Source organism: Schistocerca piceifrons, chromosome 1 (genome assembly GCF_021461385.2).
Source record: "Schistocerca piceifrons isolate TAMUIC-IGC-003096 chromosome 1, iqSchPice1.1, whole genome shotgun sequence".
Classification (NCBI taxonomy): domain Eukaryota; kingdom Metazoa; phylum Arthropoda; class Insecta; order Orthoptera; family Acrididae; genus Schistocerca; species Schistocerca piceifrons.
In genome coordinates this window covers 899742952-899766065 of record NC_060138.1, presented here as the reverse complement: position 1 = coordinate 899766065, position 23114 = coordinate 899742952, and the positions used below count along the sequence as shown (strand labels likewise).

Below are 23114 nucleotides of genomic sequence, written 5' to 3'. Positions count from 1 at the left end.
GTGCTGATATCCCTTATTAAGAACCATTTTCCAGGGGACCATCATAAATGGTGGTGCCTTCAGTGTAATTATTGTCTTTCAATAATAGTGTCATTTCTGTTTGTCTCATTGTGCATTTCTTTCCGTCACATTCTGTCCTATATCTCAATAGTTCTTTCTTCGTAGTATGGTCTACATTTGATCGAGTTATGTTACTTGGCAGTGACACATCATGTGAAAGTTGCTTTTGTCCTTAACTTTCACACACCAATCTGCTGTATACTTAAGAGTAAAATGTTATGAACACCTACTTAATAATGTGTTGATCCATCTTTGGAAAGCAATGACATGGCGTAGCATGGGTTTGATAAGTCACTGGTAGGTTTCTACAGGTCTGTGGCACCAAATGTCTCTATAGAGGTCACACAATTCCGATAAATTGTGGGTTGGGGGTTTGTGGATGCAGAGACAGTGCCTGATAATGTCCCAGATGTGTTCCATCAGGTTCAGATCAGAAGACTCTGGCAGCATCATTAATCTCAATTCACTATAGCATTATTCTGGCCTTGTGCCATGGAAGGTTTAGAATGTTTACCTGCTGTAAGATGCCACTGTTGTCAGGGTAGAAATCACACATGAAAGGGTGCAGGTGATCTTCAACATGACCATCGATCTGGTGTAAGAAGAAACATAATTCATATGACCTGGCGATATGTTTCCACTGATCCATAGTCCACTCTCGATGAACCCATGCTCACTTCAATTGTAATTAATGATGTCACTGGGTCAACGTGGGAGTATGTAACTGTCACCTGCCGCAGAGCCCAATGTTCAACAATGTGTGCCAAACGGTGTGCTCCGAAGCACTTGTGCCCATACCAGTGTTGTACTCTATAGTCAGATTTGTCACATATTGCTGCCTGTCCTGCTTTACATAGTGGGAAAGACTTCAACCTCCAAATTCCATGATGAGTGTGGCCAAGCATTCTTCCACAATGTTGAAACCACTTTCCATATATGCTCATGATAGTAGCATGTGAACTGAAGACCAGCTTCACCATTACCAAGATTGTTATACCCTCCTCTTGATACTACCTAAAGATTACGTGAAGTGACAGGACTCGTGGGAAGGATGACGTGTGATATATATATATATATATCACATCCTTTCGTCTTTCCCTCTCCTTCCCTCTTTCCTGACGAAGCAACCGTTGGTTGCGAAAGCTTGAATTTTGTGTGTATGTTTGTGTTTGTTTGTGTGTCTATCGACCTGCCAGCGCTTTTGTTTGGTAAGTCACATCATCTTTGTTTTTAGATATATTTTTCCCACGTGGAATGTTTCCCTCTATTATATTCCTATCATTAATTTGAACCCAACAATTACGTTTGTTATTGTCACTGTTGCATTTCGAAATCTTTTCTGTCGTCTTATTTTCTTTTTCAGTTTTTGCCAGTAGTATCACTTTGTATTCACCTTCTCCTTTTTACCGTAATCTACTATACAATTTTATCCCACCTATATATACTCAATAATACGTAACCCACTTCCAAACCATAACCAAAAAAATTTTTTTCCGCTTTCAACACTACCGCTGCTATAAAATCCACCGTTTCTAGTTCACAAACAGTTCCTTTCACCTATTAAACAACAATTTCGGCTAGTTCTAATAACTTTCGCTTTATTTCCATTTCCGTTTTTCCCACATCACTGATAATTTTTAGCCGCTTCCCACAGGTTTTAACGTCATTATTCCTTCGTCAGACAATTGTTAGCCTCATTTTCATAATCTGCCACCACAAAACCACTCCTTTTCATACATTTACACGCAGTTTTTTCAAAATTTTCCTGAATTTCTCCACCCTTTAACGTGTTTTGGCGGCAACACAACCACCTAACCTTCGTGCACATCGTTGTCTACCAACCCAAGTTCACCACAGGATCAACATAGCCCAGCTTTAACCAACACTTTTTCACCTTTTTTCACACCAGATCTCCAGTTACTTTCTAGTTCACCTTTATCTCTCCCCATATATTTTTATTTTCATTTTTATTTCAGCCTCATGTTACACTTTCCACCTTCTAATACCATGTCACCCTCACAACACCCAACATCCTTTCGTCTTTCCCTCTCCTTCCCTCTTTCCTGACGAAGCAACCGTTGGTTGCAAAAGCTTGAATTTTGTGTGTATGTTTGTGTTTGTTTGTGTGTCTATCGACCTGCCAGCGCTTTCATTTGGTAAGTCACATCATCTTTGTTTTTATATATATAATGTCTCAGAGTTCAAGTTAATGCAAATTGCATTCATACATAAAAATAAACTGTGAGGAATACCTACCTGGCATTTGCTTCTGTAGTTCTTCATGATTAAACTTGTGACCACCCCATGAATGACAATAGAATCTTATCATATCCGATGTCCATGACAAAGGAACAGACTGTGAAAGCACCTTATTTCTTGGCTTCACTCTTCTTGGCTTAGAGTTCTCACTTTTCCTTTTTCTTTTCTTTGCTTTAACAACAGTGTCAACACTTTGTTCAACACCTGGTTCATCTTGATCCAATACATTGTTTCCTGTACCTGGAACTGTGTATGACACAACTAGAGCATTTTCAGATGGAACAGTTGTTGAAAGAGAGTCTGCAGATAGTGACGAATCTAACAATGCAACATCATCTGATGATGTATCAATTTGGATTGTGTCAGGGTGATGGTGAGGATCAATATTCTCTTTCTGAGTGCTTTTTTCTTTTTGCTTGATGTGTGATGATTCGTCAGAACTATCAATGTTTATAACAACTGGTGGTGGAGGTGTAGGTGGTTTTACCTCAATTACAGAATCAACAGATTCTGCATCACTATCAATAACAATAACACTTTCCGAAGTGCTGAGATTACTTCTCCCACTCAAGATGATATCATACTTTGATATTTCTGCTTCTCTTTCATCACCGACTTTGTCAATGCAAACTGTAGTACTTATCTTTTCTGTTACAGCATTCCCACAATCTTTGTCATTGGGAACAATATGACATGAATCATCATGACTCTGCTCATTTTTTTTATCTGCTTCAGGCTGATTCAGGCAAAAGCTTGGAATGCTGCTACCAGACAATTTTTCATTATTCTTTATAAATGTTTGTTTTTTTCCATTGAAATGATTTCTAGAGTATATCTTTTCATTATTTTCTTTGCTATACTTCTGTTTCATTGCATCTAATTTTGCTGTCACTTTTTTAATTTGGTTTCGTACAGATTTAGAAGGAGACATACTGTTTACAACAGGAGGTGAACATGTAATTGCTTTCACTGCATTTAGTCGGAAGACCTTACTTCTTGCGCTAAAGTGAAGTTCAGAGTCTTCCTCAGTTCGATTTAGATTTTCTACATCTTCTTCTATTCCATTTGTTTCATTACGTTCATGATATATCAAATTGTATAACTGAACTTCCTTCTCACTTGTGAAGCTGTCACCATCAGAGTCATTATCTTCTTGTGGATAATTTTCATTTTCTTCATCTGCAACCTGAGAAAACATATTTGGTAAAGAAAAATTGCTTATTATCATTACATTCAATATGAAACAATGCAGTATAAAAGACTGAATATCACTATCAAACAAAGAAGAATAACACTTACCAACAAAATGAATGTAAGGTAATTAATGAAAAAAACTTGTGCTTGAGTTTGTGCATTCCTGAGAAATTGGGAGCTATGCTAGCGGTAGTGTAGCTACTGAAAGGACTAACCTAGCTGGGCAGACCTCATCAGAAGAGTCAAAGTGTGCCTCACAATGACCCATCTTTCTTTACTTTCCTCTCCCTACCTATTCCTTTCCATCTCCTGATTTCCCTTCCACCACATACTTCATCAGGATAGAATGTGGGCGACATCGATAGACAAAGGAAATCACTTCTATATCAATGGAGCAGGGCGTGGCCAAAGCCGGTCTGAAACCCATTCAAGGAAGGAGGGTGGGGGGTTTGGGTTGTTTGGGGGAGGAGACCAGACAGCAAGGTCATCAATCTTATTGGATTAGGGAAGGACGGGAAAGGAAGTCAGCCATGCCCTTTCAAAGGAACCATCTCAGCATTTGCCTGGAGTGATTCAGGAAAATCATGGAAAACCTAAATCAGGGTGGCCGGACACGGGATTGACCTGTTGTCCTCCCGAATGCGGTTCAAAGAAGAAGTGGGGTACATGACTGGATAAGTCTTGATGGTTATACTGATGTCGAATAGGTATATCCACTAAAACTCAAAGTTTTTGACTGATATGACGTCTGTGTGTGAAGTCAGTACATCCTATGCCTCGCCGGAAAGGGTGGGGGCAAATGAATGGTGCCTTAAAACAGATCCTTCTGGCTATGGCATGGCAAATCCAAAAGAAGAGGAGGATCCTCCATGTTGTGGGTCAGTTGTCGAGCTAACAACCCTACCCCAGAAAAATTTAATGAAGTTAAAAACTCAACAAATTAGCCTCAGATTTCAGATAGATTAACTGAAAGACAAACACGGAAAGGAAAAAGGATGAAGAATTTGATCATATCTACATGGAACACCCAAAGCCTTAACCATCCAGGGGTTGCTCATTAGTAGCATCAGAGCTAACACATCATAAGATAGATGTAGTGACATTACAGGAAACCAGATGGATAGGTGAAGGGGCATGCAGAGCAGATAGGGACACTATAATTTCTATGGAGGAGGCTCCGAAAGACAATTTGGGGTGGATTTTGCCATCAGTAAGAACATGGTAAACCAAGTAAAGCAGTTCAAAGCTGTGAGCAAGTGTTTGTTATACATTAAAATCATGCAGAGAAGTAGGACACAACCTTCATCAATGTTCATGCCCCTACTGAAGACAAGACAGACAACAAAAAACAGGAGATCTATGAAGGGTTAGATCGTGTTTATAAAGAAGTCCTGAAAAGGAACATCCATATACTTCTAAGTGATTTTAATGGTGAAGCAAGCAAAGAAAATATCTATTCTCCGACCATGGGAAAGTACAGCCTGCACAAAGACCAATGATAACAGCTTATTTGGCGCTACAAAGGACATGGCTGTCAGCTCAACAACATAAAAAAATTCATCTAGGAACATGGTGCTCACAAGATGGAAAAACCACCAATCAGACAGACCACGTAACGATATACTTGCAGCACAGGAAAAAGTGAAAGATGTCAGCCCAATGAGGAGTGGAGGGTGGTACTGACCATTTCTTGGCACAAGCAAAACTAGACATAGAAAAGTTCAGGTACGCTAAGAAACAAAAAATGGAAGCCCACGATTTGAGTGAGAAATAAATAATCATTCAATGTACTAAGAAATGCAGATGATGAAGAAGTGGAAAAAGTGACACACTGGGAAGACAGCCGTGATAGGTACTGCGAATAAAGCACTGGGTAGATACAAAGTACAGGGAAAAAGAAAATGGTTTATCGAGGAATGTGGAACTGTGGCTACATGATACAGATAATGAAACACCGAAGCAAAAATTTCTAGAAACGCACACAGACATCAAGAGTACAGAGAACTGAAAAGAGAAAGTACCTAACAAAAAGTCTTGAAAATGTGAGCTGAACGGCTTAAAACTGGACAATAGAAGATTCCGCCAGCATGTGAAAACAGCAAGAAAAGGCTTCCGTGCAAGAAATCAGTACATTAATGACAAAAGTGGAAACATGGGTATGGATGCTGAATCAGTCTCAGAGTGATAGAAAGGCTATTTCAATGTGCTACTCAGATATCTTAAACCAGAATTATGTTTCAGTGAAAAACAAGAAGAAACAAATTAGACAGAGGTTGACATCAAAGTAGAAGACACAGTGAAAGCCATACAGAGAGGATGAAAAGCGACAAAGTGCCAGGAAAGGATATGGTCTACGCAGAAATGCTGAAGTATGGAGGAAGCACATTACAGACTGAATTGTTGCAAACTCAATCAGCTCATCTGGAAGACAGGCATTACCAGGCAGCTGGAAGACAGCAGTCATTTGTCCAATACACATGAAAGGAAGCAAGGTTGCTTTAACTATCAAGCAATCATTTTATTTAATGTCGCACAATATCCTTTCTACAAGCTAAAACCATTTGCAGAAAATATCATGGGAGATTGTGAGACTGGACTCCAACCAAACTGTTCAACTACTGACAATGGGCTTGCTTTCAGGCAAGGTCTTGAGAAATATTGGGAAAGAGAGAGAAAAGTCCAGATGTTGTTCGTAAATTTTCAAAGAGTTTATGACAATATTTGTCAAGATACCCTCTATAAAATCCTGCAGGAGTTCATAATCCCAAATAAGCTCATTGAAATGATTAGAGTTTGTATGAGTGAATTGAGTGCAATAACAAGAACTGGTGGAGCACTCGCAACCTGACCCCATATGAACTGGATTAAGACAGGGAGATGCACTGTCACACATACTATTTTATCTCAGCCTGGAAAAGTTGTAAGTCAGAGCCAAGTTGAAGCCTATAATGGGCTACACGGATGACACAGTGTCAGTGAGCATGAGTGAACAAGACTTTGGGAAGATGCACAAAAGGACTGCCACAGCAGCAAGTAAAGCAAGACTACTCATCAATAAACAAAAAACAGAACATAAGCAAGTAGGCAAAACTAAATTTGCACAATAGCACTTCACAGTTGACAGAGACCAGTTCATGTCTGCTGACGAGTTCAAGCAGCTGGGAGTTGGTACAACTGTTGTAACCAAACGCCCACAAATGCAAAAAAAAAGAATTTCTGCTGGTTCAAGATATCTATATGTCCTCAGAGATATGTTCAAGTCTAAAGCCATATCACATTCTGCGAAAATGTAGATTTACAATGCTGTTATATGCCCCATTGTCCTCTATGGATGAGAAAGCCGGACACTAACTCCAAGGAAGATGCAGAAACTTCTTAACATTAGAAAGAAAGGCAATGAGAAGAATCTGAGGTCCAGTGAGAGACGCAAAGAACAAGAAAGAAAAATGAAATTTGTCAGGCCATGTACCAGGCCAAAGTTTTACAATATCAAAAGAGAAGATCATTCTAATGGGCAGGTCATATAATATGTAACATATTACAGCAAAACATATCACAACAAAAAGACACCTAGGTAGGTCAAAAAATTTATGGAAAGATAATGTAAGGAAAGATGTGTAAGCTCTGAATGTAGTCAATTATAAGGAAACAGTAACAGACAGAATGCAGTGGAGACTGAGTGTTGATGCAGTGCATGCTCTACAGGGCCGGTGACAACTTAGATAAGTGAATAAGTATGTAATTAATAGAAAATTGTCTGTAAGAAAAATCCTGTATGGAATAATGACAATATTATGAAAAGGATAGATTGCTACTCACCATATAGCAGAGATGTTAAGTCACAGACAGGCACAATAAACAGGCTACTAAACACACTAGCTTTGGGTCAGACTCACTCTCTCTCTCTCTCTCTCTCTCTCTCTCTCTCTCTCACACACACACACACACACACACACACACACACACACACACATGACCACTGTCTCTGGCTGCAGAGGCCAGACTGCAAGCAACTGCGCATGATGGGAGAAACAGTCTGGGAGGTGGGAGTGAGGAGGAGGCTGGGGCTGGTAGGGGGAGGGAGAGCAGGGTAGGGGATGAGGTGGAGAGAGGGTAGGGAAGCTAGGTGATTGGATGGACGTCGGGTGGGGCAGAATTGGATATGATAAAAAGACTGTGGATGCGCTTGTGGAATAGAAGGCCGTGGAGTGGGAACAGCGAAGGGATAGGTGGGTGAAGGACAATAACTAATGAAGTCTAGAGACTGGGAGGGTTATGGGAATGTAAGATGTATTGTAGGCAGAATTGCCACTAGTGCAATCCAGTAAAGCTGGTGTTGAAGGGAGAGAGCCAGATGGCACAGGCTGTGAAGCAGTCACTGAAATGAATGTTGTATTAGGCAGCATATTCAGCCACTGGGTGATCCAGTTTGTCAGTGACCATTCATGTGGACTGACAGCTTATTGGTTGTCATGCCCACATAGAACGCAGCACAGTGGTTGCAGCTAAGTTTGTAGATCACATGACTAGTTTCACAGACAGCCCCGCCTTTCATGGGATAGGTGATGTTTGTGAGCGGAATGAAGTAGGTGTTGGTAGGAGGAGTTATGAGATAGGTTTTGCATCCAGGTCTATTACAGGAATATGAGCCATAAGGCAAGGGGTTGGGAGCAGGGATTGTGTAGTGATCGATGAGGATATTGTGTAGATTCAGTAGGCACCAGAATACCACCATGAGAGGGATGGGGAAGATAGTGGGTAGGGCAGTCCTCATTTCAGGGCATGAGAGGTAGTCAAAATCCTGGTGAAGAACATGGTTCAGTTGCTCCAGTCCCGGGTTGTACATGGTCACGGCAGGTATGCTCCTCTACGATAAGGTGGAGCGACTTCAGGAGGTGTTGTGTGTCTGGAGAGATAAAGCATGGGAGATCTGTTTCTGCACAAGTTTGGGAGAGTAATTACAGTCTGTGAAGGCCTCAGTGAGACCTTTGGTATCTTTCGAGAGGGACTGCACATCACTACAGATGCAACTGATACAGGTGGCTAGGGTGTAAGAAAGTGACTTCTTGGTATGGAGTGGGTGGCAGCTGTTGAAGTGGAAATATTGCTGGTGGTTGGTAGGCCTGATATGGACGGAGGCACTGATGTAGCCACCTTTGAAGTGGAGGTCAGCATCAAGGAAAGTGGGTTGAGGAGGACCCAATGAAGCTAATGGGGGAGAAGTTGTTGAGGTTCTGGAGTAATGTGGATAGGGCATCCTCAACCTCAATCCAAGTGATGAAGAAGTCATCAGATGTGTTTGGGATTTTGAGTGTTTATAAAGGATTCCTCTAGATGAGCCATGAAGCGGTCGGCATAGGGTAGTGCCATGTGAGTGCCCAGATTTGTTTGTAGGTGACGCATTAAAACAAGAAGTAACTGTGGCTGAGGATGTAGTTGGTCATGGTGACTAGGAAGGGGGTTGTAGGTTTTGAATCCATCAGGCGTAGGGAAAGGCAGAGGTCAATAGGGGCTACTCCATGGGCTTTAGGATGTTAGAGTACTGGGAGGTGGCATCAATTGTGACAAGCAGGGCACCATGTGGTAAAGGAACAGGAACTGTGGAGAGTTGGTGAAAATGGTTGGTATCTTTTATGTAAGAGGGTAGGTTGCAGGTAATAGGCTTAAGAAGTTGGTCTATGAGGACACAGATTCTCTCAGTGGGGGCACAGTAACTAGCCACAGTGGGGCATCCTGGTGGGTTACATTTATCAACTTTAGTAAGCGTGTAGAAGGTACAAGTGCGGGGAATGGTAGGGATGACGAGAGATATAGACTCTGTGGAGAGGTTCTGGGTTGGGCCTAAGGATCTGAGGAGAGACTTGAGATCACTCTGGATTTCTGGAATGGTGTCACTGTGGCAGGGTTTGTAGATGGCCAAATCTAACAGCTTGTGGAGTTCTTCTGCCAGGTAGTCCTTGCAGTTCAAAACAACAGTGGTGGAGCCTTTGCCAGCAGGTAGGATGATATGGTCGGAATCAGATTTTAGGTGGGGGATTGCGATTCTTTCTATAACAATTCATCGCAGACAAGTGTGGGCAATGTGTGCAACTGTTTGTGCGAGATAGACAGCTAATGAAAAACTGAAGCTTTAAACAGGTTTCATCCAAGAGTCACAGGACATATTAGCAACAGTTACTGAAAATAGATAAGCAAACAAAAATCTAATGAAACAAACATGAGAAAATGATACAGTACATAACAGTCATGACAAAAATTATTTCTTACCTCAATTTCATCCATTCTTTACATCTCCAATGTAACTGAAAAAAAAAGGAGGAATACTAAGTTAACATACTAAAAAAATGAGAAATTAATGTGATTTTTCTAATACTGGTACAATCTATATAATAAATGTGAATATACAAAGAGAAGGCACTGCATTATTTGATAGTATGTAGGTTGGTGGAAATGACACACAGGCTGCAATTTGCTTTGAATGTGAACAGAACTTAGGTTCCCTTTTAAAAAAATTCATATCCCAATAGTCATGACTGAAATGACAAGCCAGAACATGCAAGCCATGTGTATGCCTTGGTGGTGGTAAATGTTAAATTCAGTGTGACCCTGTGATTAGACAATGGACAGCTGTGCAGCTATATGAAAGCAGGTATGCTGTGAATCAGGTGGCACTGGGAAATTCCAGTTTTGCGTGTCAGCAATGGTGAACTAATGGTTGGTGGGAAATGCAATGAAATACTGTATGTCACACAGGGAGAATAATGGGACTGATAGAATCCCCCCCCCCCCCCCAAAACACACACACACACACACACACACACACACACACACACACACACACACACACACACACACACACACACAAAAGCACACTAGAAGTGGCAGCCACATAAAAAAAGCTCTTTATCAAAAACAATAAATCATTTTTTACTACAAAAGTTACGGAAACTTAAACACAAATAATTAACACAATCTACAAAAAATTAATACATAGTAAATGCAAACAGCTACACTAATAAACATTGCATCAACTCTTAGTCACTGAGGAGTGTTAAGAGACATGTTGCAATAATTACTTGCATAAGCAATAAAGGTAGAAAGCTAATAATTTGAACAATGTTACAATTTTAACTTCTAATAAATCCAGCCACACCAGAGAGCACAATAGGATGTGATAGGGTTAGTGTTTCGAATGTACAGGATATGATGACAATAAGATTAACCAATTAAAAATGTCTTGTTTTTTTATTTCATGCGTTTCTCCCATGTTTGTATTTGGTGCACTTTCCAACTGCATATACTGTGCTGCCATCAGGGACTTGATAGTGAAGTTATTGGTAAAAAGACCGCCTTTCCTTCTTGTAACGTGTATGTGGCTGTGTGTGTTACACGACACATTTTGTACCTGTTTACCATCAAACTGTGTCATTATCCTACAGTGAGAACTAGCCTTGCTTTACTGCAACTCCTGTAACAACTCATGGGCCCAGTAATCACTGAGGGCAGGTTTTATGTGACATACACTGAGGTGTCAACAAAACTGGCATAGGCATTTGTGTTCAAATACAGAGATATGAACATAGGTGGAATATGGTGCTGCAGTCAGCAACATCTATATAAGACACGTATCTGGTGCAGTTGTTAGATCAGTTACTGCAGCTACAATGGCATGTTATCAAGATTTAAGTGAGTCTGAATGTGGTGAGTGCACGAGCAATGGGACACAGCATTTCCAAGACAGCAAAGTTGAGTATTTTCCTGTGCGACCATTTCATGAGTGTACTGTGAATATCAGGAATCCAGTAAAACATCAAATTTTCGACATCGCTGCGGCCAGAGAGCAATAAAGGTAGAAAGCTAATAATTTGAACAATGTTACAATTTTAACTTCTAATAAATCCAGCCACACCAGAGAGCACAATAGGATGTGATAGGGTTAGTGTTTCGAATGTACAGGATATGATGACAATAAGATTAACCAATTAAAAATGTCTTGTTTTTTTATTTCATGCGTTTCTCCCATGTTTGTATTTGGTGCACTTTCCAACTGCATATACTGTGCTGCCATCAGGGACTTGATAGTGAAGTTATTGGTAAAAAGACCGCCTTTCCTTCTTGTAACGTGTATGTGGCTGTGTGTGTTACACGACACATTTTGTACCTGTTTACCATCAAACTGTGTCATTATCCTACAGTGAGAACTAGCCTTGCTTTACTGCAACTCCTGTAACAACTCATGGGCCCAGTAATCACTGAGGGCAGGTTTTATGTGACATACACTGAGGTGTCAACAAAACTGGCATAGGCATTTGTGTTCAAATACAGAGATATGAACATAGGTGGAATATGGTGCTGCAGTCAGCAACATCTATATAAGACACGTATCTGGTGCAGTTGTTAGATCAGTTACTGCAGCTACAATGGCATGTTATCAAGATTTAAGTGAGTCTGAATGTGGTGAGTGCACGAGCAATGGGACACAGCATTTCCAAGACAGCAAAGTTGAGTATTTTCCTGTGCGACCATTTCATGAGTGTACTGTGAATATCAGGAATCCAGTAAAACATCAAATTTTCGACATCGCTGCGGCCAGAGAGAGATCCCGCAAGAACGAGACCAATGACAACTGAAGACAGATGTTCAACATGACAGAAGTGCAGCCTTTCTGCAAAATGCTACAGATTTCAATACTGGGCTATCAATAAGTGTCAGCGTGTGAACCATTCAACAAATCATCATCAATATGGGCTTCTGGAGCCAAAGGCCCACTCATGTATCCTTGATGACTGCACGACACAAAGCTTTACACCTCACCTGGTCCCGCCAGCACTGACATGGGACTGTTGATGACTGGAAACATGTTGCCTGGTTGGACGAGTCTCGTTTCAAATTGTATCGTGTGGATGGACGTGTACGGGTATGAAAACAACCTTATGAATCCATTGACCCTGCATATCAGCAGATGACTGTTCAGGCTGGTGGAGGATCTGTAATTGTATGGGGCGCGTGCAGTTGGAGTGATATTGGGCCCCTGATAAGTCTAAATACAACTCTGACAGATGACATGAACATAAGCGTCCTGTCTGATCACCATTTGTGTCCATTGTGCATTCCGACAGACTTGGGCAATTCCAGCAGGACAATGCAACATCTCACATGTCCAGAATTGCTACACAGTGCCTCCAGGAACACTCTTCTGAGTTTAAACACTTCCGCTGGCCACCAAACTCCCCAGATATGAACATTATCAAGCATATCTGGGATGCCTTGCAATGTGCTGTTCAAAAGAGATTCCCACCCCTTGTACTCTTATGGATTTATGGAGAGCCAAACAGGATCATGGTGTTAATTCCCTCCAGCACTACTTCAGACATTAGTCTTGTCCATGCCACGTCTTGTTACGGCACTTCTGCAAGCTCGTAGGGGCCCTACATGATATTAGGCAGGTGCACGTGTTTCTTTGGCTCTTCAGTGTGAATAAAACTGAATACTGAGTACAGTATCTAAAACCTGTGTGAGGAATTTTGAGGTTATTTTCTCCAAGTGCAACTGAAAACCTAACCTTAAAATGAAGGAAAATGACGTTACAAGACTTACAAAGCTCATAGGGTCGAGAACTAGTCAGCCTGGAAATTTGAAGTAAGTGCCATGGGAGCTTTGGATGCTGTCACAGGCCAAAAACTAAACCACTACATAATGAAAACATGAACACTGCAGCAGTACAGGCATATGAAAAGGATCTCTCAATGTGGAAAAACATGTACAATGCAGCTCAGAAAATTACTGGAACATCAGTTCAGAAGAAGCCAATATTACACAATATAAATTGTCAATCTTCTGCTGGCACATGGACCAAACTAACTTGCAGTTTACAAACGGAAAAACAATGTAAGCATACATTCATTACAGCAGCAATGAAACAACTTTTTAAAAAAGTTTCAAGTGATGTGGCTACATATATTTCACAGTTAGAAGGCCTGTTACCACTTGAGGGATTAATGTGAAAATACTACAACCTATATGATGATCAAAAAATTGTTAATGACATTATCAACAAGCCACAACCAGTTTCAGAGTGCTTGGGAATCAGCTCATCCTCATCAGCAACACTAGAGAATCTGACCTCAAAACAGATGATGAAAGAAAAATATCTAAGTCTCAAGAAAGTTATGAAGCAGGATGCTTTTCTGCCAGATAAACAGCAGCTTTCAACCATTGGAAAAATAACCCTCATCAAGATAAAAATTCAAGAAAACCAGATAAATGTTTCAAATGTAAGAAACCTGACAGGGTGTATATGCAGACTAGGGAAAAAAATTCCCGTATTTCATGGTTAAAAATACATTTTCTCCCAGGCGAAAATACACTTTTTCCATGTTACATGACAGTATACGTTTCCTCGGAACTGTAAAAGTTATCAATCCTTTGAATGTCTATTGTTTTATACACCGGCATAGAATTTCTCGGCACTTTAGAAAATGAAACTCCAAGGGTTGGGGGGTGGGGGAACACGTTTTGGAAAGATCTTTGGTGTGAAGCAACATGTACGCTGCATATTTTCGTATTACGAAAGTATAATTGCGAATTCCATCAAACATCGCATGTTACTTTCCGAAGCATTGAAATCGAGATTGGGATGCGCTTTTGTAAGCCAGTCACGTGATCTCGCCAGCTGATGACAGCGGATATTCAGAGTATAGGATACGTGATTTAGTCAGCCAATAGCAACATTACTGGTAAGTAGCGCCAACACACAAATAGAAGTTAACTGTTTAAATTAATATACATAGTGTTGCTACAAGAAAAGCAACGCCTTCACATGTAATATTGGTCTTGAAGATTTGTGGGGGCGTAGAACCACTGGCTCACCCCCCAATAACATCGCCACCTATTGCAGCGAGAAAAACTGTGTCTTCGCCAGATCAGCATTGTGTGTACAATGCGAGAGTAAAAGTATTCATAGTAATTGATGGAAGTGTGAGTGATTATTTATCGTCGTCATTACCACTATCTATAGATACCTTGCTGAGCAACCGAGTTGACTTCTTTCTTCATCCAGTCATAAATAGAAACATGTTTCTTATTTTTTTTCTTATGCCGCGATTCAACGCAACAAGCTTTAACTTCATCAAAACTCGTACGATGTGCAGCTGCCAAAACGTTTATTTCAGACACGATTCAGGAACCCACAAAACAATGAAACTGAAATGTATACTGATGTCGCCGGGTCTACAATCATATATGAAACCACTTATGTGCAACTCATTCCACGCAACGAGTGGCGCAACCCAATGTAGTCTAAACTAGGTTTAATGCTTTTCAAATCATCATTTGCAATATTTTCCCGCTACCTGTTAGAAATAGATTCGTTTCAACAGTTGGCAGAGAGCACAAGATAACAGGCGTCATTGCGTTTGCGCAACTACGATGACGTAGGAAGCCCGTATGTTCGTAATTAGAAAGCTCTTACATTATGTCCTAAAGGAAACAAGACATCAGAGGATACTCTCCAAGATAGATAAATAGATAGATATCCAGCGAACATGGGCCCTGGCAGACCCGCTACTTCCACAAACCGCCTCCATTCCTTCCTGTTTTGTGTCCGGTTCCTCCAGGTGTCTTCAATTCCCAATGCTGCTAGGTCCTTCGCCAGGTCGTCCATCCAGCACTGCACTGGTTGTCCAATGGGGTGTTTGGTGTTTGGTTTCCCCTCTAGTGCCATCTTTGTCTGTCTTCCATCTGGCATACAGGCTACATGGCCCATCCATTGTATTCTTTTGCTCTTTATCTTCTGTAGGATAGTTGATTCTCACATCAGAAGGTGGATTTCCTCGTTTTTCCTCCTCCTCCAGTCTCCGTTATCTAAAACTGGTCCCCATATCTTCCTCATAACTCTTCTTTCAAATATTAATAGTTTTTCCTTTTCTCGCGTAGTCATGCCCCATGTTTCTGAACTGTACATTACTGCTGGTCATATCACTGTGTTGTAGCTTTCCATGTTAAGTGTTCACTGAGATTGATTTAGAGCCGAGCGTCTTTCTGAGGGAATGCATGCATTTCATTCCCACTGCTATTCTTTCCTTGATGTCCATTTTCATGTTGTTGTCCATGGTAAACCAAGATCCCAAGTATTTGTGTATTTGAACTGGTGAGCTCTCTTGAACCTCTTGCCATCCATCTCAAGAAATTCTTCCTGCTCTTGTCTTCTTCCTAACTGCAAGAACTCTGTTTTGTCTTGATTCACTTTGAGCCCTACCTTCTGTGCATAACTGTCCATTTTCTGGTACATTCCTTTCAACTTGTGCTTTGATTCACTTAGTAGTAGTATGTCATCTGCATATGCGAGACAACTGAAGTTACTGTCCATCTCTACTCTAGCCCACTCCTGTTGCCTAACTCTTTTATTACTTTCTCTAAGATGACATTGAACAGAGCACATGAGAGAGCATCCCCTTGTCTGAGGCCTGTCTCAATCTCTAATGTTTCTGATGTGGCTCCTCAGAAATGTACTGCTGCCTTTGACCCTTCCATACAAGCTCGCACCATTCTCACTGGTTTCTCAGGGATTCTGAAGTCATGCACTGCATTGTATGGCTTATTCCTGTGGATGCTGCCATATGCACGTTGTAGATATCTTTATCATATTCCCAGAGTTTTTCAAGCAATTGTCTTAGTTTGAAAATGTGATCTATTGTCGATCTGTGTAGTTGAAAGCCAGCTTGGTATTCCTGTATGTTGTTCTCTATGAATGGTTGCAATTTTCTGAGGATAATGATGGATATCAACTGGATCAGTTTATATATCTCTAAGTGTAAGCTCTTACCTCCTTCCTTGACTAATTCTGATGTTATTCTGTCCTCCCCTGGGGATTTGTTGTTTCTGAGTCCTTCATTTGTGATCATCACATCTTCTTCATTAACTTCCCATTCTTCTTTATCTTTCCTTTCCTCCACGGTGTTTGCAGGTAATATCCGGATCTGGGCGATTCAACAATTCTGAGAAGTATTCTTTCCATCTTTCTACAATTCTTTCCTTTTCATTTATCAAGTTGCCATTCTATCTCTAATGAAAAAAGTTGGGCTCTGAAATCCATATTTCTGATTTTTTATGTATTGGAAGAACTGCCTATAGTTCTTGTTTTGGCTCTCTGCCTCAACTTGTTCTAGCAAACTGGGTAGATATATATACCCTTCTCTGCTCTTAGGATTGGCTTTGTCTCCCTTCTGATACTGATAAAATGTTCTCTTTTCTCCTCATTCTCTCTGTCAGTTACCCACTTCTCCCTCATCTTCCATCTCTTTTCTGTAGCTGGCTGGCTGGCTCGTTAAACCATTTCCTCTTCTTCATTACCTTCTTTCTTCCCAATATATCCTCCACTACACTTAGTACCGTGGACTTTATTTCTTTCCATCTTTCCTCCACGTTCTCTCTTGCTTCCAGGGTCTCTAGGACATCAAAACGGTTTTTGATTTCTATAGCATATTGTTCTTTAATGCCACTTTCTCACAGTTTCTCAACATTCAAAGCAGGTTTTAGTGTCCCCTTCTTCTTATGCACATAGGTGAACATTAGTTTAAGCCTGCACATAATGAGGAAGTGGTCTGACGCACAGTCGGCTCCTCTATACGACCTGACGTCCATGACTCTATGGCTATAGCACTGGTCCACCAAGATGCGATTTATCTGGTGGTGGTTCTTCCATCTGGTGAGCACCATGCTCCCTTATGTATTCTCTTATGCTCGAAGTAAGTCGAACTCACTCTCAGGTTCTTTGAGATAGCTAAGCTGATCATCCTCTGACCATTCTCATTGGTCTCATCATGCAAACTGTGCCTTCCTATAGCTTGTATGTAGACTACTTCTTTTTCAGCTTCTCCATTAAAATCTCCCAGCACTATCTTGATATTTCTAGTTGGTGTGCTCTCAATTATTTTCTCTAGTTGGTCACAGAACTCTTCCTTTTCCTCGTCTGTTTCATCCTCAGTTGGTGCATGAACATTGATGAAAGTGATGTCTGACACCTGGTTTCCAAGTGCTATGTAGGATATTCTCTTGTTAACAGCTTTGAATACCTTCACCAAATTTGCTGCTTTGTTGTGTATTACAAGACCAGTGCCGAATTCGTGTTTATCTAAACATACGCCGAAATAATCTATTACCTCATCAAAGTTCGTCAAACGTTTTGCTACAAGAAAAATCAAAATGTTGTCTAATATTGAAAAAGCTTTTAATACAAATAGTACCCAGTCTGGTACGATTTCTCAATCTGATGATGTCTGTTTTTGTCACTGTCTGCTAGATGAAACGAAATAGGCCTGTCTAATATTGCAGCAATTGTAACACACACCATATAAACGAGACTGTTTGGACACAAATGGTTATGTTTACAGCACGGCAGAATATAATTCACAAAGTACCAATATCAAATGCCTATTAGGCCTACTAAAAGCAAAACTCTTTATGTTAGGAAATAGTTTCATATTTCAATTATACGCTCCAGCTTCTCAAGCATGAGATAGATACATAGTAATACGAAATTTTTGTATAAATTTCAAATTGTCACATTCTTCCATAATTTGTGTGATGTCCCCGTTTCTTCTCCTTCCTCGTTCTTACAAACAATCTTGTCATCACTAATTCTGTAACTATTCCTACCAGTGTCAAGACTCATTCTATGGTTAACTTCACCAAACCTGCCACAATCACCGATTTAGTTTTCCCGTGTTTATTCTACCGTTAGGCATTATTACGTGTTCGTACAATGCATTTTCTGCGCTACTCCCAGAATTGAACTTAAGCAGCTGGCGGCTGCTAGCTGGGGACTGTACAACTGGCCCTTGCTAGTGTAGCGATATGGCCAAACCTTTTCTGTTAAAATTTCATTTTCTTGGCGACAGCAAGAAGATAATACCTGATCTTTCTTATCTGTTATTCCTGTTTATCGTTTATTTCCACTCTGGTAGTCTGAATCTATGGATTTCGCTAGTAATTATAACGAAGCTGATTATTCGCAAACCCAGTCAACCACATAACAAACAGCGATTGGCACCGTTTGGCTTTATTTCGCTCAGCTCGTACAGCCCTGTCCCATTTTGTCTGCAGGAAAGTTTATTTCTAGATGCGACCGGAATTCCTCTGGCAGAAACATCACGTACACTATGGACCCATTCAAAAATCAGCTGCTTATGATTCATTCAGAAATCAAGAAGGAATGTGTTCAAAAATGTTAAAAATCAACATGGATGTATTTCAAAATCATATGAATAATTGCTAGATCAATGTGCGCTGGATGCTAGGTGTTTTGTGAAACAAAGTTTTCTTCCTCAAGAATATGAATTAGGACCCCCCCCCCCCCCCCCCCTTGTGAAATTGCCGCCAGGGACAGACACCCCGGTGAATGTACTATGCAGTTGGCTTACAGCTAATACATGTGCAGCAGGCATATCAACTTGTTATCAAACAAAAGATCCAAGAAGCATTACTGCTCTCTGACTTCTAACATTTCATTACCTATGTACAATTTAAGATAAAGGTGTGCCGTTTTTGACCCTGCAGAACTAAATTACAGGTTTCTGAAGATGATAGCTGAAAATCACATTTCAGAGCACAATATTGTGGCTTTAAGATTCCTTCCTGGAGCTGGCATTCAACAACACCTACTGATGTACTGCTGCAAGGAAGACATAGTTCAGGGCTTCCCAACGTGTGGTCTGCGGACCTCTTAGGGGTCAACCGGCTCTTTTTAGGGGGTATGCGGCCACCTATCACCAAATTGTGTACAATAATGAGTAAAATTATTGAATTAAAATGTGAAAATAAAATTCATCACTATTTTTTTGTGTGAAAAACGTGTGTACTTTTACTTCAGGTCGTATTCCCAAGCAGCCTTTGCGGGTCCTAAGTGAGAACGCACACACAGTTTAGTGCCGTAGAATGCGGCTTCTGTGATCGACTGTTTCGCAACAATATGGGGGTCGTTTGTGCACCGGTTCATGGTGCTAGATGCGCTGAAACGTTTTACGCATGCGCGGAGTGAGCTTTGTCGACCAATCACAGCACTCGCTGGCACGTATGCGGCCCCGGCATCATTAAATGTTAAACTTGCTTTATCAGTGCACTACCTATATCATAAGTCAATTTTTGACCAGTTTATTACTTCTAACATGGATTGGTGGCTGAAGTCAGGATCATTGAAGAAGGGTGCAGTTTCTCCATCGCCTTCACAGCAAGGGAAGTTTCCAGTTGAAATGAATGAGGAGGGAGGACGACCAAAGGAAGAACAATCACCAGAAGCTCCACAGCAGGATTTATTATGTGAAAACGCTGCAAGTACTCAATTGGTTACAATATCCTGTGGAAGTGGAATAACCAAGAAGCGTAAGTACAACAAAAGCTATTTAGAAATGGGCATTATGTAGACAAAGGAGGGTAAAGCTCAGTGTATAATTTGTGTGCGAGTCCTTCCGAACAGTTCAATGGTTCCAGTTAAATTGCGCCTTCATTTTGAAGGTACTCGCCCTGATTTCCAAGCTAAAGGCATAGATTTTTTCAAAAGGAAGACTGCTGAACTAGCTGCTTCTCAGCATTGCATGAAAACTCATGCAAAAACAATTAATGAAAACTCATTAAAAGCTTCTTTCTTGATTAGTTATAGAGTGGCAAAAACAGGCAAAGCTCATACCATTGCAGCAAATCTCATAAAGCTATGTGTTAATGATATTGTTTCTTGCATGCTGGACGAAAAGGCAGTAAAGGTTGTATCTTCGGTGCCATTATCAAACAATACTGTCAAGAGACGCATTGTTGACATATCAAATGATGTGAAAGATACTCTTGTTTCTCGCATCCAACACAATTCATTTTCTTTGCAGAGAGATGAATCCACTGATTTTGCAGGATTAGTGGTTTTATTGGCTTTTGTCCGTTATGAGTATTCTGGATGTTTTGAGGAGGACCTCTTATTGTGCTTACCACTAGCTGCCAACACAACAGGTGCTGAAATATTCTGTCTATTGGATGATTTTTTAAGGACTAACGAAGTTTAATGGTTTAATTGCATAGATGTGTGAACAGATGGTGCAAAAGCTATGACGGGCCCTACAGTCGGAGCAATAACGAAAATAAAAGAAAATGCCAAGAATTGCAGCCAGTAGTCATTGTGCTCGCCACAGATACACTTTAGCTACGAAACAAATGCCCGTTTCGTTCAAGAAAGTTTTAGACGAATCTATTCAAATTATTAACTACATAAAATCAAGGCCATTGAAGACAAGACTTTTAACAATACTGTGTGAAGATATGGGAAGCCTTCATCGTTCCCTGCTTCTCCACGCAGAAGTGAGGTGGCTCTCACGTGGGAATGCACTCTCTTGGTTGTACAAATTAAGATTGGAAGTCTTAGCTTTCCTTTTGGAGCATAACACCAAACTAGCAAATCTTATTAATGACGAAAATTGGCAGTGTATACTTGCCTGTTTGTCAGATATTTTCTCCAAAATGAACGAAATGAATATTTCACTCCAAGGGCAAAGTGAAACAAAGGTCACTGCTATCGACAAAGTTCAAGCATTCAAGAGGAAAATCAATTTTTGGGAAGAGAGTGACGAGGAGGGGGAGGTCGAGTGTTTCCCTCTTCTCAAGGAGTTTTTCAAAACAAAACATTGGCGCTTGGGAAGAACTCGTTTCATCAAATCCTGGAACATCTCCGAAGCTTGATGTCATTGTTGGAGCATTATTTCCCAACAGCTGAAGATGAGAAGCTGCAGAAATACGAATGGGTGGTCAACCCATTCACTGTATCCAAAAAGCCGAACATTCTATCATCAAATGAATATGAGTTGTTGATAGAAATTGCCACAGACCCTACCTTGAAATCAAGTTTTGACATTGACGGTTACTCACACTTTTGGATCCGTTTGGATAACAAGAAATACTACCCCCTTGTTGAAAAGGCAAAATGTGTACTTCTTCCGTTTGCCACAACATACATGTGTGAATCTGGATTCTCAATCTATGCTGCCCACAAAACTAAGTACCGAAGCTGTCTAGATGTGGAACCGGACATCCGTCTCCCAGTTGTCAAGAACTGAACCCAACTTTTCAAAATTGTGTCAGCAGAAGCACCCTCAACCATCACATTAGGATTCCATTATTATTCCTACAGACTCATCTATAGTAAAGAAGAAAGCATTTTTCTTTGTAGATGCTCAGTGAACGTACCTGAACTACAATTCTGTGGGAATTTTGTTTCTGTCTTCTATCATTTACAAAATAATTATTAATTGAATTCTGTTGGCATTGATATTTTTGTTACGAAAATTAAAATGATCTCTAAAGCTAATTTCTTTCCTTTATAATATATTCCGTCCTCTCAGATAAAAATATGGGCTGCCTATACTTCAATTACAATTACTTGCTATTAATCTGACACTATACGGTGACAACTGGCTGTGAGCGTAAACAAATGAGGACTTTTCACTTGCCACCTTGTAAAAGGTAAATCACCTATGCCAGAATTGTTTCCTTTGAAAAAAAAATGTCTTACGTTCTGTGAAATGCTTTGTCTTCTTACATAGAAATAAGAGAGTCTGTCTGTTTGTTTTCCTAATTTGTTTACAGTCGAGGCTGACTGCCATGATATAGTGTCCAAATAGCAGTTGAAGTTGCCAGCTGTGGCTAAACTGTTGCCACGCCTCCTGCCAGTTGCCAGTTACCAACTGACAGTACACTACTGCAACGCCGCCTGCTAGCTGCGGCTAAGGACTGACAGCTGCCGTTCAGTAGATACGCCAAGACGTAAAAATAACTAGACTTTCCGAGCTGTTTAAATGGGCACGAAAATCAATTGTGGAACTGGAAAACGGCTTTGTAAAAGCAGATTTCCAGAATCGATTCTGAAGTGTTTACCTAACCAACCAAAAGCAGAACTGGGATGTCGGCTTACGAAATCTGGTTTTGGAGGGGTGAATGTATTCCCACACACGGCACAACAGATGTCACAATAGTCCTTTAAAGGCAATTCCTTGGCCTCTTTTCTTTCGTAATGTGTTTGTATCCCAAATCATGGGTCTGCCTCTTTTCTTCACAGCCGCGCAGAATGGCCGCGCAGTCTAGGGTGCCATGTCGTCGTGTATTGCACAGCCGCTCCCGCCGGAGGTTCGAGTCCTCGCTCAGGCGTGTGTGTGTGTGTGTGTGTGTGTGTGTGTGTGTGTGTGTGTGTGTGTGTGTGTGTGTTTTCTCCTTAGCAGAAATTAAACGTAGGTTAATAGTGTGTAAGACTGATGACCTCAACAGTGCAGTCCCATAGACTTTACGAATTTGAACATTTTTCTTCGGATTTCACGAAAAATCGCACACACACACACACACACACACACACACACACACACACAGTGCGACTGTTACAAAATATGCATGCTCCTCACACAACAGCAGCCAAACAGTGGAAGTGGACAGACCACAAGCGGCAGCTTGTCAACAGCGATCAGTTTGGACGTGACGTTGAATGCTCTTGGAGGAATACAGCTCCACCGTGTGAAATGTCAATTACCAAGTAATTTTAATCAGGCTATAGTGTGTTTTACAAAGGGAGTAAATCCACT

At 40.8% G+C, this 23114-nt stretch overlaps 1 protein-coding gene across 3 annotated transcripts in view; it reads right to left on the bottom strand.

The window, feature by feature from the left end:
• LOC124717007 overlaps positions 1-23114 on the bottom strand; it is a 94763-nt gene that overhangs the window by 53138 nt on the left and 18511 nt on the right. For all 3 annotated transcript variants that reach the window (XM_047243665.1, XM_047243656.1, XM_047243648.1), the window contains 2 exons: positions 9781-9815; positions 2317-3505 (listed from right to left, as the gene is read on the bottom strand). In XM_047243665.1, coding sequence (XP_047099621.1) covers positions 2317-3505; positions 9781-9795 — 1204 coding nt within the window. In that variant the 5' untranslated portion in view covers positions 9796-9815. The remainder of the gene's footprint in view (positions 1-2316; positions 3506-9780; positions 9816-23114) is intronic.